This window comes from Scardinius erythrophthalmus (assembly GCF_964197995.2).
Source record: "Scardinius erythrophthalmus genome assembly, chromosome: 21".
In the NCBI taxonomy this organism is placed as follows: Eukaryota; Metazoa; Chordata; class Actinopteri; order Cypriniformes; family Leuciscidae; genus Scardinius; species Scardinius erythrophthalmus.
The window spans coordinates 2,447,600-2,463,861 of NC_138241.1; the positions used below are offsets into that span (position 1 = coordinate 2,447,600).

The window sequence follows — 16,262 nt, forward strand, 5'->3', positions numbered from 1 at the left end:
GATCGCTAGGGTTGATTCGGCTGATCTGGCTGGCTAGGCGGGTGTCCCCTTCCTCCCTCACCGCTCCATGTGTGTCCCTCCCGAAGCCCCGCGCTCGGTTGATGCGGACGGGTTCCCCGGCGGACGAGCATCGGTTGGTATAGAAGTAGCTGCACTCCCCTGCTAGAACCTCCAAACAAGCTCAAGGCCCATTTGTAGGAGAAACGTAGGGAAGTCGAGCTCCAAGACTTCAAGCACATCCAAATGAGGCACTGCATGTGGCAGTCTGCCTTTCTTTTGAGGAAATTACCTTAAAATATCACTTTCTTTACCTTTATCAATCCAGTTCAATAACAAAAACAGTTGCAGGTTTTTTTTTAATGTAATTTAATTTTAATTTTGTTTAATTTAATTAAAATTTTTTAAGTTTATTTTTTTTAAATTAACTAAATATGAAACTAAAACCACGACAAATGATTTGAAATAAAATACCTGAAATAAAATAAACTACTACTTTAAACTTCAAACTTTTCCAAACTCTTTGGTCCGGCTTTCTCAAGCCAACTTAAAGTTTGTCTTGACGGACTTTTGTATCTTGTGTATTTCTAGCTTATTACAAACATACATACATATATGACATGAAAATAAACAATAATAATAATATGGTAATAGCAAAGATGCCAAAGCAACATTTGTCATTTTAATGTGGCTGAACTTGCACTAAAATAACTAAAACTAAAGCTATAGAGATATGTATCTATTGAAAACAAAAACACAACTAAATTACTAAAACTTGAACTAATAACTAAATCTGAAGCTAAAACCATAATAAATTACTTGAAATAAAATAAAATACTTACCGTATTTTAGCTAGATTTCTCATTTTAATTTGTTTTAACTCGATGTACAAAAAAAAAACTAAAATTAAAACTAAAATGAAATTAATAAAAGCTATAGAGAAATACAATTATTAAGAAAATGAAAAACAACAACATTACTAAAACTTTGACTAACATTAAAATGAAAATGAAAAAAATATTTAAAATATTAATAAAAAATATAGTAGGTTTGCAACTATACTAAGATAACACTGAAATAAACTGCAGTATTCCATAAATAAAAAAAACAAGAGTTTTGGATTTACTATTATTATCTTATGTTTGACCCTAGACATTATTTGTTTAACTTTAAATAAACCCATATTTCCTCTATTGAAACCCGTTGTGTTTATGTTATGACTTTGAGCCGGGTCGTAACAATCACACAGCAATTTTGACCCATAAAAGATTTAAAGTCATTATTGCGTAGGATGAGAAATTGAATAGACATAACAAAATAGTTTTAGAAATATATCTTTTTTTAATTCAACATAGAAATTATTACACAAACTATTAAGGCTACAACAAATGTGGCCATAATAGAAATTCGGAAGTTTCTGTTGATTAATAATAAAATAAATCTGGTAATACAAATGGGTTTTATTTTTCAATGTGTTTATTTTTTATTAGCTTTTGATGTTGAATATTTGTATTTAGTATTATAAAGACACCAATGTTATTGCGCTGTAATCCTCTAGATGGCAGTGCGCAGACTCAGCGCTGTGCGCGCGCGCGTTACTCAACAGGAAACGCAGAAGAAGAAGAGCGCGCAGTTCAGAGTTTCATAAGTAGTAGTATTTCATAAGTGATTTTCAGTTATATTGTGCTGATGGATTTTGGGAAGGAAAGAGTGATCGCGCTGGTGGACATGGACTGTTTCTATGTGCAAGTGGAGCAAAGACTCAATCCCGAGCTCAAAAACAAGCCCTGTGTTGTAGCGCAATACAAGACATGGAAAGGCGGAGGGTGAGACTTTACTCTTCATTCTGTCACTGTTATTATTATAGTCGCACATTTACTGTCAACACCCGGACATATATGTTGCCGTAACTAAATATAATATAATTTCGAAGCCTATGTTCTGATGTTGACTGTATGTTTATGTTTGTGCGATGCTAGAACTACTACTTCTCTTTATTATTATTTCTTAGGGCTGTAACAATATATCGCAATACAAAAATGCATCAGTATGTATCGTGGATAGTGACAATATGTATTGGGATAATTCACCCAAAATCACTGTCTGAGAAAAGTTTTCAGAGTTTTAGTGTCAGTACTACATTAATCTGCTATATAATGTTGAATATAATGTATAATAATGCAATGAGGGAATATTTGTGGTCCTGATAATGACAAATGTCTGATGTTATCAGTAAAAGTGTCCTTCATTATTTTAAATATATCTAGTCAGTAGAGCTGGGCGATTTTTTCCCCTAAAAAAATCTGCGATTTTTTTATAAAAAACTCGATTTACGATTCGATTCGATTTTTCTCCCCCCATTTAAAACAAAATAACTGTGAACTGTAAATATATTTTAAAAATATATATTTATTGTATTTAATTAAAGTGCATCAACATAAAATTGCAAAGGCAAACCCTTTCTCTAACTGAAAAGTCACTGTGCAGTCAGTGTGCAACAAAGATTGTTAAACATCCAAATTATTTATACTGTATTTGGATTGAGCTAATAAAACAACAAAAAATCCTGAAGTAACTCTTGCCTGGTTTAGATTACACGATTTTTTTGTCTGTTACGATAGTCACTGTCAGATTACACGATTTTGACTCCTAAAAATCTTGTCATGTCGTGGACAAGAAACATGTCAGACTACACATTGTTTTACGACCAGTCATCGCGAGCCGTCTCACACACTCATTCACTCGCACATATAGGCTACACAAGGTCACTCACATAGCCTGCACACACACACACACACACACACACACACACACACACACACACTCACTCACTCGCACATACACACTCTCTCTCTCTCTCTCTCTCTCTCTCTCTCTCTCTCTCTCTCTCTCTCTCTCTCTCTCTCTCTCTCTCTCACACACACACACACACACACACACACACGCGCACACAGTCAGTCCAGGGTTTTTCCTGCATAGAGAATTATGAGGCGGCCGCCTCCGTAAAATTTCGTGCCGCCTCCGGCTCTCGACAAAATTCGGACAGTCACATGGTCAGATACAGTTTTTCCACCGTGATGGTTCTGTTGCGGTTACCGGCTTGTGTCCATTCTCAACCCGTATAGTGCTGCGCGGATCGCGGATAATCCGCAGGTCGGGCGGGCCAAGTAATACAAACATTCCATTCCAATTAATCGAGGGTGGATGACCGATAAATTATGATGTTTTGAGTTTAATAAAGACACGGAACTCTCATCACGGTAAAACGAAATGAACGTGCGTCACTTTTACTTTCGTTTTCAACAACGTAACGTTAATTCTCTTCAGGGAAAACCCATCAAGGAAAACATCAAGGCTTGACAATAACGCTTGTCTGGGACACGTGTTTTTTTTTTCTTTTTTTTGAAGGGAAAAGTGAGAGAGAATTGTACTACTTGTCCAACCGAACAAATACCCTGATTAAAACAATTTTTTATTTAAAAATAAAAAATATCTAGGGAATCACCGAAAATGTGAGGATGATTCTGTTTAATTTAATTTAATGTAAGTGGCGATTGATAGCCTATAGTTGATAATAATAGGCCTACCTAATGTACTGACGGTACAATGTTGCAACAATGTTGTTAAGAATGTTGTTAAGAAACAATATATAGCCTAGGCTACACACGACAAGAGTGCTGTTTTCCTGAATGCCATCAAGACTGAAACCGAGACTGATTTCATAACAGTTCTTTAAACAGTTAAAATTAAGTCACTTACATTTTAGACGCAATGACTGCGTTTTTGTTCTGTTTCTGCAGCGAAAATAGTTCCAAACAAAGATCACACACCATCGCGCATCTCACAGCAACGAACACTTGAAGCATTACTGAATGATTCAGCGTTTCGAACGAATCGGTTGAGTCAAAAATTCAATGATCCATTCATAAACTGCATCACTCTGAATAAATCAGCCGTTTGAACGAATCGTTTGAATGAATGACTCAATGACTCGCTCATTAAGACGGTCGCCTGCCGCCTCCTACTGGCGGTTTAGTTTCATAAAGTATCATTCTTTTCAATATTCCTTATTTGTATATTCAAAAATATTTAAATTAATCTCATTTAATACAGTTATAATATTTAATGTAAATTATTTAATTTGATTGGTAACAGCCTGTGTCTTATTATTTTAATTGAATATATTGATCAAATTTAAGAATTTGAAATGAAAAATGGAGCATGCATGTAATAAAATTAGGGGGGAAATGCCCTTTATATAAGGTACAAAAAAATGTAAAAACAGGAAATGTAATTTTGCCAAAGGAAGAACTTTTATTTTAAATAAAAGTTCATTTTAAATCAGCCTACTTCAGTGTGATATGTTACCATCATGCTTAACACTGAGAATTTGAATAATTGTAATGTGATGATCAGATGCAGATATCTAAATCAAAGAATATCGGCGGTTTGCGGGTGGATTATTTATTTTTAACAGTGGATTCGGGTGACTCAAAGTGCACCAGATTAATGAATTTATCTTTAAAATGTACAAAATTTTCTTCCGGGGGGGCATGCCCCCGGACCCCCCTAGAGGTACCGAGCTACACCCACAAAAATAAATGTGGGAAACACATTAGGCTATATGATGCCCAACAAAAAATACCTTATTATTAAAATACATTATTAGGATTTTACCACCTCCGCCTCATTTTGAGCCAGGAAAAACCCTGGTCACACACACTCACTTGCTCACTCACTCGCGAACACACACTCTCACTCACTCTCCCTCACTCACTCACTCGCGCGCGCGCCGTCGTCATCGTGGAGGACCGTTAAAACATTAAACATGCTAGTCTTTTTGTCGTGATGTCGTGAAGCATCGAGGGCTGCGCCGCAGGGAGCGTTCTACGGAAACCCTGAAGGAAGATTTGGCGAATGCAAAATGTATGTATTGGGAGAAAAAAAATCTAAAAAATCGATTTTTTGAAAATATGAATCGATTTGACCTACCAACTCGATTTTTAAATCAAATCGATTTTTTTCCCAGCCCTACTAGTCAGTGACAGTGAAAGCATATTCGTCTAAAATAATTCGGTATTTTCAGCTTCAGAATCATGAATATTGTTATTCTGGTGTCTAAGTCCAAGTCTATTCACTTACACACACAATGTAATATCAAATTTAGCATTTTAATCAACAATACATTTTTTGTTTACCTTTTATCATACATCTTGGAGTATCGCAATAATATCGTATCGTGAGTTCAGTATCGTGATATGTATCGAATCGTGACATGAGGGTCTCGTTACACACCTATTATTTCTATATTACACCGAAATACAGTAAAGTGCCACAGACTAAGCTGAGTATGTCCTGAAATTCACCCATTAAAGAATGAAATGGAAGTTGCACTAGTCTTTTCTCCTCTATTGTGTCGTATATCAGTGTGAAACGCTTCTGGAACAAGAACAAACGTGGGCGGGGCTTGATTGTGTCTGTGAGGAATTGATTGGATGGTTGTGGTTTGCTATTGGCTGATCTCATGTGAGTGACAGGTTATAGCCCCGCCCACATCATCAGAGAAGAGAAGAGATGCTGCAAGAGGAACTTAAAACAATTAAAACAGTGATGATGTGAATGATAAGAATTGTCATCTTTGATTTCATGGTAATTTAGACCCCAGTGATATGTGTCTTTAGCATTATAGCGGTGAGTTATGAAGCCCGGGCTCACGGTGTCACCAGGAACATGTGGGCCGATGACGCCAGGACCCTGTGCCCGGATCTACAGGTGGCCCGAGTCCGAGAGTCCCACGGGAAGGCGGATCTCACTCAGTAAGTGCACATCTCCTCCTGTTATGCTGTAACAGTCCTAATGGAGAAAGCGCTACAAGTTAGAAAAGGAATCTTTCTGTTCATGCTGGTTTCACCCTGTTACCATTTACAGTGGATGTTTCTGATTTAAAGGCGCAGTGTGTAATTTTTACTCAACAGAGTTACGATAGCCGACAGGAAGTGATGTCGTCTTCTGAGACAGCAGAGAGTAGCCAGTTCAGCAATGAGGTTTCTTTACAAAGATAAATGCAGAAATAAGGTTTAATTAATTATTCAGTGAAACGATGTTATTGTGAATATTATTGTCACTTGTTCATCATTGTGTCAGTGTTTTATTAGAAATGAACAACGAGAGAAATGCCTCATTCTCAGCTAATAAACACACAACGGTTCATTATGTAAGGTCTTTATACACCACTGAAATCATAGTTATGTTTATGATATTGCATTTCTGTCAGCAGATCCTGCACCTTTAATGACTTGGGTTTATGACTGGCCCTACTATGATTTTCTTAACGAGTTATCATGTGTGTGTGTCAGTTACCGGGAGGCGAGTGTGCAGGTGATCGAGGTGATGTCCCGCTTCGCTGTCATCGAGAGGGCGAGTATCGACGAGGCGTACATGGACCTGACGGCCAGCGTTCAGGAGCGCCTGAAGCACACGGGCGTTCGGGACATCACACCGCAGATGCTGAGCAACACACACGTCCAGGGCTTTCCTCAGATACACTCCGGTGATCCCAGCGAGGATAAAGGTGCGCGCTTGAGAATCACAGCAAAACCTAATCCGTATGCTTTCCATACACCTGTTCTGATGCAAATGTTGGGATATCACATAAATAAATAAAAATGCTGGATGGAAACACTGAGATGCGCAGATTTTATGTGTGGCAGGAACACGAGCTGTGTTTCCATCCACCTATTTTTATGTGAATTTTGGGATATTGCATAAAAAAAAGGGATGGATACGGCAAGATGCGCATGAATTCTAATAATGCTCATATAAATGTATGTCCCCGATTGAAGTGGATACATTTTTTCATCCGATGAGAAGAAATGCACATAAACTACGATGGAAACACATTAGCAGAATAGATCCCTCAACCTCATGTGACTTTGCCTCAGCGTCAGCTGTGATTGGATAACTGGAGTAACCAGTGGACCAATGGCGTCGCAGCATCTCTAATGTTGGTTTGGTGTTTCTGAAACGCCGGAGTCGAAGTGTGTGATCACAATGATTTGGGTTAATTCCCTCCAGAAGCGTCTCACACACACGAGTGTGTTCCCGAACGCCAGAGAACACGACAGCGTTTACTGTGTTTCGTCTGACGCTCTAAGACACACTCGTTTATGATGGAGGGGAAAAGTGAAGAAACTCCTGATATTTTGCACTGATTTCCCAAGAAGTGATGATTTTGTTCTCTTGATCACGAGATGAAAACGCTGCTTTATTTGCAAAAGTTTTATGCGATATTCCAATTTGCACACAAGTTAAAGTCAGACACACTATGAACCGTTTGTCCCTCGAGTGTCTAAAACCCCACACTGAAGAACGTTGGCTCTGCGTGACTGTGTGGATCGAGGTTCTTCCTCAACTTAAAACAGAGAGAGATGTTATTCTGCTGCTCATAAATCATTCACTTCTGGTCTTCAGAGATATAAGCAGTTTAGATGGAAAGGCTCTCAGGCTGACCAGCTGAAGACATTACTGTAGCTTTAGCTATTAACAGACGCGCTACTTCCTTGAGAATAAACTCCAGCACAACCACCATAATGACTCTCCACAATAGATGATGCTGTACAGTGAACTACATATGGCAGTTTGTCCGTCCAGAAAACCCCTTCTCTTCTGCTGAGTAATAAAGCTCCATCATCTCCAGGGTTGGGAATCGAAAATCTAATACTTGAGGTCAGGAATCGGATACTTGTTATAAAAATAAATTTTGATTCCTCTTATCGATTCCTTTGTGAGCATTTCTATATGACTCAAGCGTGAGACGACTCCTGTGTGTTTCATGTGTATCAGTATATCGGACCCGTGCAGCTCTTAAAGCGACAGCACTAATATTCCTGCAGCGCCTCTGTGAGAACACTGACCAAACAACACAAGACAGAGAGAAAATTCACTCGTTCTTCACTCAGTACCTACAGTTTCTGAATACCTGAAAATCTTAAAACACTGTTTATTTCAATCGTTTCTTTGTTCGGTTGTAACTTTTTTTGCAATTGCTCATTTTTTCTTGTTCTTTTTTAATTACATAGTGTTTACTTGTCTTTAATAATGCTTGAAATTTATATTAGTTTAGGCTAGTTGTTTTTCTATGGTGTTTTTAAACCACAGGCAAACGCTCCTTGTGTCAGTGTTCTTTAGCCTGTTGATCTTTGTTCATGATATTCAGCTACAATTAAATGTTTTGCAATAAGACTAAATGTGAATGATATCTACGTGTTTTGTTTTTTACCTTATTGGAATCGATAAGCAGAATCGTAATCATTAAAGGTGCTGTATGTCACTTTCTCACTCAAGCATAAAAATACCATAATATGTTTGCAGATATTGAGGAAACATGCTGAGTTCACACACTCGTTTCTCTGAAGAACACCTCTACAGTTCTTTTACTTTGAGATGTGTGTTTCCACTAGTCTGGAACCCTGATTGTTTTGATCTGTGATACCACACGTTTCCATTTTTCATTTATTGTCAATTTCCTCGTTCCTGTTGCGTGTCTCAATCTGGCGACCCATGCGAGCGGCGAGTCTGTGGAGGCGGGGGCGGACTGCAGTACTTATTTCAACCACTAGTTGTCATTCTTATAGACTGCACCTTTAAAATCCAGACGAGACCCAACCCTAATCATCTGTGTGTTCCTGCAGAAGCGCTTCGGGCCGCGGGTCTTCATCAGTGGCTGGATCATCTCTCCTCCTCCTCTTCTTCTGCTGATCTGCGTCTGGCTCTCGGCGCGCTGATCGTGGAGGAGACGAGGGCCGCGGTGGAGAAACACACGGGCTTCCGCTGCTCCGCCGGGATCTCGCACAACAAGGTCGGATTCACCAAAACAACCATTTACATGCAGGAATCCTTTACAACTTCCCAGTCAGAGGATCACTGACACAGATTCACAAGCTCTTGATTCAATTACAGTCTCGATGCGGTTCATTTGGATACAGTACCGGACAAAAGTTTGGAAACATTATTATATATATAATAATCTTTATTTTTTATTATTATACACTATAATATTTATAGTATATAATATAAATTATATATATATATATATATATACTACTGGTCAAAAGTTTTGGGTCGCTAAGATTTTTTATGTTTTTAAAAGAAGTATCTTCTGCTCACCATGGCTGCATTTATTTGATAAAAAAAAAACAATTAAAAAAAACAGTAATATTGTGAAATATTTTGACAATTTAAAATGACTGTTTTCTATTTTAATATATTTTAAACTAATTTATTCCTGTGATCAAAGCTGAATGTTCAGCATCATTACTCCAGTCTTCAGTGTCACATGATCCTTCAGAAATCACTCTAATATGAGGATTTGATGACCAAAAAACATTCATTATTTTCAATGTTGAAAACAGTTGTGTACATTTTTTTTTTTTTTTTTATTATTCTTTGATGAATAGAAAGTTCAAAACTTTCAAATAAAAGTATTTAAAATAGAATATTTTCTAACATTATAAATGTCTTTACTGTAACTTTTGATCAGTTTAACTCATCCTTGATGAATAAAAGTATTGATTTATTTTATTTCTTTACCCCCAAAATAAAATTAAAATTCTTACTTCAAACTATTGACCGGTAGTGTTTAATGTTACAAAAGCTTTAGATTTCAGATAAATGCTGTTCTTTTCAACTTTCTATTCATCATAGCATCATTAAATAAAAATGTAAAAAACTGTTTTCAACATTGATAATAATAATGAATGTTTTTTGAGCATCAAATCATATATTGTCATATATCATATAGGATATTAACATGCCTAAGACTTTTGCACAGTACTCTATACAGTAAAGTGTAATTTATTCCTGTGATCAAAGCTGAATTTTCAGCATCATTACTCCAGTCTTCAGTGTCACATGATCCTTCAGAAATCAATCAGTCATCGCTCCACATGTGGCTTTAGCAATCCGTCCAAATGGCGTTTGAATTCTATAATAAAGCTGCCAGAATTTGAAGCCTGAGACTTTGTTTCATTTCAGAAGTATTAAAGCACAAAACGTATCATGATAATTGCATCAGGAGCTTCTTGTTCACACATTTTCCCTCCATTTTTTTACTTCATAGGTGTTAGCCAAACTGGCGTGTGGTTTAAACAAGCCCAATCGCCAAACAGTGATTCCCCTGGGATCCGTCCCGCAGCTCTTCAACACTCTTCCCATCCGTAAGATGTCAGTAGATCTAATTATGTACTGTGATCTTGTATGATTGCCGTTGTATCCCACCACACTGATGACATGATGATGTGTGGTTGATCTTCAGCCGTAATCTGGGAGGAAAGCTGGGAACATCCATTACGGAGAGTCTGGGGGTGGAGAACATGGGAGATCTCACTCAGTTCTCCAAGATCCAGCTGGAGCAGCTCTTTGGAGAGAAGACGGGGTGAGAATCAGCACTTTCAGAAAAACATGCCATCGGAAGAAGCTTCAGGCCTGAACAATTAATAAAATCGTCATGGAAAGTTCTGATTGCACTTGGGTAGAAATTAATGATGCACCAAAATTATTATAATCTTTTTTCTAGAAAAACATTGAAACCGAAAATTAAGTAATAATTAATTAATAATTGATTCATCAACTTTTTTTTAATAATCAACACTCATGTAAACAAATATTAAGGAGCATAAAAATTACATCTGTGAAGTCATAAAAATGATTCCGTGATAAAACTGACAGAATTCAAAAGCTGAGAGTTTCATATCAAAAGTAGCGTTGTCACTTAACTAAAAAATTAACTAATTAATCACAAATCTTTCTGTAATCACGATTCATTGAACCTAACATTAAAGGTTTTTATATATATTTTGATATTGTAATAATTTCACATTTAATCTCCAAATTAACGTTGGAACAACAAAGACTATATTTTAAATGTTAATGTTAATGGCATCTTTTGTTGTGACTTGTTTTTTTTTCTATTTATTTTAATTTATTTTCAAAAATTCTATGAAATGAATGTTTTCCTCAGTTTTAGCCATTAATCAATTTTAACATTCATTAGGCTTTACATTTTTTTAAACGGTTTTAGCCGTAAGCGAAAATTCATTTTTGGTTGCAGTGATTTCAGACAATTTCCGGTTGCGGATGCTCATTTAATCTCTATATAACGATTCTAAAAAACCTTTTCCAATAATAACGAAGGAATGTCGTGAAAGTGGTGTAAATTTGTTGAAGTAAAGGTGTGTGAATGTTTGTCTCAGGCCGTGGCTGTTCGACTTGTGCCGAGGGATCGAGTTTGAGCCGGTGAAGCCGAGACATCTTCCCAAATCCATCGGCTGCAGCAAGAACTTCCCTGGGAAAACCTCTCTGGCTACGAAACAGGAGGTGAATCTGAGTGTGTGTGTGTGTGTGTGTGTGTGTTCCTGCTTGGGATGCTCATGCTCTTGTGTGTGTGTCTGCAGGTTCAGCACTGGCTTCATCAGCTCGCCCTCGAGTTAGAGGAACGACTGGGCAAAGACAGAGACATGGTGAGTCCGTTACTGATGAAGGAACTAATGTTGTTGGAGAAAGCACACCAGAAGTTCCAACTCCATTCTGATCGGACGAGCCACGCTCAAAGAAATGCTGCTAAAAGCACACCAATGTCTGTTTTAATGCAGTTGCATGCCATGTAGATTCAAAATGTTTAAAGTGGCAAGTAAAATTCACATTTACTTATAAAAAATCCTTTGCCTAATTTTGTGTTCCCGGTAAAAAATAAATGGCCTTTTAAATAAAAAAAATATTTAGGGCTGTCAAATCAATGCATTTCTGGTTATATAATATATATGTTTGTACATTTGACAGTAGCTTGAGTTGGAGAAAGATGTACATTTTAGCAACCTAATTTTTAAAGGGTCAAATTTTAATATTCTTCTTACTGAGTTAGAACTATTCTTATTAAAAGTAAACATTTGTTTCTGTAATTTGCCTTATATTTTGTTACTCCTTTAATATGTAATAAATTAAAGGAGTCTATATTAATATTACAATAACATTTGATATGAATATCCCACATTTCTGCCACAATACCATGTTTACAGTAAGTGTTACTACAGTAAATCCTAAGTAAATGTTTGTGATTTGTGAATTGAATAGTATTGTAACTGGATTGTTGTCACACAATGTTCCTCCTGTTTTCCAGTTAAACTAGTTTAAATCACAAATTTATATCGGAAACTTCTCACTGCGCTGTTCAGTGGTCATGTGATCGAGTAAACGCATTGTTCTGAGCTCGCGCTGCGCTGTATTTTGGGCAGAGCTAATCAAAAATCCTTATATCCTAATGTATTTTAATAGACAAGCTGCAGGCTGTTTGAACTTCATCCCCTGATACTTTAGACACCCCTGATAGCATAAAGAGAGATTTATGAGCTATTTTTTGGATGGTCATTTTTGACCCCGAACAGCAAAAGTGTAACAAGGTGGAAAAACCAACAAACGGTTTAGGGAAGTTGTTTTGTTTTTGCATTATACACTATTGTTCAAAAGTCAGTAATATAGGATCAGTAAGGGTCAGTGATATATTTATTATTTTTTATTGTTTTGGCAAAAGAAATAAAATAATTCAATACTTTTATTCATCAAGGATGAAATAAATTGATCAAAAGTGACAGTAAAGACATTTCTTGAGCATCAAATGATATTATACTGATTTCTGAAGGATCATGTGACACTGAAGACTGGAGTAATGATGCTGAAAATTCAGGAATAAATTACATTTTAAAATATATTAAAATAGAAAACAGTCATTTTAAGTTGTCATAATATTTAACAATACTATTATTTTTAAACAAATAAATGCAGCCTTGCTGAGCAGAAGAGACTTCTTTTAAAGACATCTGACCGATCTAAAACTTTTGACTGGTAGTGTAGGCCTGTGTGAGCAAAGTCAGTGAGTTTTAACATGGACTAGCGTTTGGTGTGTGATTATCTCCCACAGCGATGCTGTAATGTATTGTGTTCCTCTGCAGAACGGGCGAGTGGCCAAACAGCTGACGGTGGGCGTCCGGCAGGCGGGAGATAAGAGAGCCAGTAGTTTCTCTCGCTGCTGTGCGCTTGTGCGATACGACGCCACCAAGATGACCTCAGACAGCTTTGCTATCATCAAGAGCCTCAATACTGCAGGCAACCACCAGGAAGCGTGGTGAGTGAAATACAGGAACCGTCCGCTAACAAACAACCAAAGTAGAGTTGTCAAAAGTACCGTCTTCTGCACCAAGTCGGTAATGAAATTTTTACAATATAACGACACCAGCATTTCCCTGTAGCCTTTTGAGCGCTGTTGAGCGGATTCTTATGCTGCGTTCACACAAAACGCGAATAGAGCGTCAAATTCGCGTCTAGTGGGACGCTTGAATATTTTGAATCCATTCGCGCGTCCAAAGCGAATAGGACGCGCATATAAAGGCGAGGCGAAATCCGCTTCTTCTGGGAGTGGCAAGTGCCAGGCGGTTGTCTGTTTGCAAGATGTCTGATGTTGATCAAGCTTTCATCGAGAGAGTCACCGCTCGCATTTGCTCTGGAGAGCAGAACAGCGACGTAGAGGTCATCGTCGCCGTACTTGGGTCCACCAGACCCTCGATCCGGAGGCGTACCCAGTTTGGCGAGTTTCACCACTTGCTCCAGGAGCTGCGCCTGGATGACGGCCGCTTTCAGCGGTACTTCCGCCTGTCCCGCGCCCAGTCATCTGTAATTTATTTCTGTTTTGATGATAAATGGAGCCAGCCTCCAAAAGTAATTAACCTGTCCCGGGGTTTTTTTTTTTTTTTCTTACTCAACACTGTCCAGAAACTGTGTTCTTATGCACTAAAGTGTTTTGGTTGTCTTTACATTAGAATAATATTGTTTCATATAATCTAGATTTAGATATGAAATAAATAGCATTCAATACAAAATGAATATGTTTCAAATATTGAAATCAAGTTTTTATGTAATAAAAAAATTTGCTTTGTTTTTACTTCACCACGTGACAGCAGCAAGCAGGCTCCTGATTGGTTAACGCCAAAGTTCAGATTTTTCAACTCGGGCATCAGACGCGAATTCGCATTAAACGTGTGAATGCACAAAAAGCATCAAATAAAATCACTCGTGCCAGACGCTCAATTCGCCTCATTCATGCCGCGCTAAACGCCTCATTCGCGTGGCAGGACCTCCAGACGCGCGTAAACGCGTCTTTACATTGACTTAACATGGAAATCACTCGCTCCAGACGCTCTATTCGCGTTTGGTGTGAACGCAGCATTAAACACCTCTGATTGGCCATTGTTTTCATGCGCTCAACATACATGTCTGTGATTGGCTACAATGATCAACCCTTAAAAAACATGTTGTCTTCACCGAGCGCTTGCACAGATACACACGTTTGAAAGCAGGCGTCATTCAGCTGATTCGTCTAGAAGCGGATATATTAGGGATCCGCTGAATGACGCCTGCTTTCAAACGTGTGTATCTGTGCAAGCGCTCGGTGAAGACAACATGTTTTTGAAGGGTTGATCATTGTAGCCAATCACAGACATACAGTGCATCCGGAAAGTATTCACAGCGCTTCACTTTTTCCACATTTTGTTATGTTACAGCCTTATTCCAAAATTGATTAAATTCATTATTTTCCTCAAAATTCTACAAACAATACCCCATAATGACAATGTGAAAGAAGTTTGTTTGAAATCTTTGCAAATTTATTAAAAAAAAAATATATATATATATGTATTTTATTAAAAATCACAAGTATTTCCGGATGTACCGTGTATATACTCTCTCTCTCTCTCTCTCTCTCTCTCTCTCTCTCTCTCTCTCTCTCTCTCTCTCTCTCTCTCTCTCTCTCTCTCTCTATATATATATATATATATATATATATATATATATATATATATATATATATATATATATATATATATATATATATATTACAACAGTTGAGTTACTTTGCTAAGGCTTCATTATTTTCTCGTAGGTCTCCTGCCTTGACTTGCCTTCTTCTGTCAGCCAGTAAGTTCAGTGATGTACCTTCATCCTCCTCAGGAGGAATAACCAGCTTCCTGAGCAGCGACGCAAGTTCAACGCAAACCCCCAAAACACAGCCGACCCCCAGGAGCCCCGGGGCCATTCAGTCCCTGTTCGAGAAGGCAGCCGAGAGGAACAAGCGGCGAGCGGAGGAAGACGCGTCACACACTCCTGTGGAAAACACACCCAGCCAGTGCAGGTCTCAGAAAGCCTCTGGAATCTCTTCCTTCTTCCAGAGAAAGAGCCTGGAGAAAACCCTCGGGCTCTCTGAAGGAAACGGGCAGATGCGGACCAAAGACGAGGATCTTCAGGTGTGTGTAGAGCCAAGCTCCTCAGTGGATCTTCAGGTGTGTGTAAAGCCGAGCTCCTCAGTGGATCTTCAGGTGTGTGTAGAGCCGAGCTCCTCCGAGGATCTTCAGGTGTGTGTAGAGCCGAGCTCCTCCGAGGATCTTGAGGTGTATGTAAAGCCGAGCTCCTCAGTGGATCTTCAGGTGTGTGTAGAGCCGAGCTCCTCCGAGGATCTTCAGGTGTGTGAACGCTGTGGACAGAAGGTGCTGGTCTGGGAAATGCCTGAACACACAGATTATCACTTCGCTCTGGACTTGCAGAAATCCTTCAGTTCCTCGGCCTCCAGTGATGGTCCCGTTCCCGCCAGAGCTCCTCTGTTGTCCCATGGGAAGAGTAAAACACGGAGCCCGAAGGCCAAGAGAGCCCGAGTGCTGGGAAACTCCGGCACATTGGACTCCTTCTTTAAGAAGACGTGAGATATTCAACAGCACTTTACCTGGACAAGAGTTTTATACGAGCAGGTTTTGATTAGAAATATTTGTGATTTTCAAATGTTTCGTGTTTTAATGTAAATAATAAACAAGTTGTTGTACAGAATATTATGTTCAAAAGCCATTTCTTTCCAGTAAACATTGGGACTCTAAGTCATGATTGCATATTAAAACAGCTGCGATTTATTAAAGGGATCATAATAACATAACAAAACTTTTTTTTTTCTTACATGTATGGAAGCTCCTTTCCACTAAAAAAAAAAAAAAATCATGCTTTGTAATTCATAATTGACATACTAATTCATTATGATAATTCCAAATTATGACGTGCTAATTATTACATTGAAAAGTCTAAGGTCCAGAGGAGAATCTCTCCGAGATGGAAAAGACAGAATCGCTGCTGTCAAGTCTTCGTCGTCGGTCAGGAACCTGGGTGTGCTCTTTGAAACCAAT

General features: G+C 38.2%; 1 protein-coding gene across 2 annotated transcripts; it reads left to right on the forward strand.

Moving 5' to 3' along the window:
* The first annotated feature begins 1,579 nt into the window (after positions 1-1,579).
* On the forward strand, positions 1,580-16,016 carry polh (polymerase (DNA directed), eta). 2 transcript variants are annotated; one of them, XM_081350151.1, is made up of 10 exons: positions 1,580-1,823; positions 5,679-5,813; positions 6,354-6,568; positions 8,688-8,854; positions 10,115-10,218; positions 10,310-10,429; positions 11,247-11,370; positions 11,448-11,513; positions 12,999-13,171; positions 14,981-16,016. In XM_081350151.1, exons 1-10 carry the CDS (start codon positions 1,687-1,689, stop codon positions 15,792-15,794), a joined length of 2,055 nt encoding a protein of 684 aa, XP_081206277.1. In that variant the 5' UTR covers positions 1,580-1,686; the 3' UTR covers positions 15,795-16,016. The 2 variants fall into 2 exon arrangements, with proteins under 2 accessions (XP_081206277.1, XP_081206278.1); XM_081350152.1 differs by having other exon boundaries at positions 15,049-15,913.
* Positions 16,017-16,262: the final 246 nt, after the last annotated feature.

What these genes read in the sequence shown, in the direction of transcription:
- polh (XM_081350151.1), top strand. Translation starts at nt 1,687, where the DNA reads ATGGATTTTGGGAAGGAAAGAGTGATCGCGCTGGTGGACATGGACTGT. An exon ending in ACTCTTCCCATCCGTAAGAT is followed by an intron (nt 10,219 to 10,309) that starts GTCAGTAGATCT and finishes GTTGATCTTCAG; the next exon opens with CCGTAATCTGGGAGGAAAGC. An exon ending in CTCTTTGGAGAGAAGACGGG is followed by an intron (nt 10,430 to 11,246) that starts GTGAGAATCAGC and finishes TGTTTGTCTCAG; the next exon opens with GCCGTGGCTGTTCGACTTGT.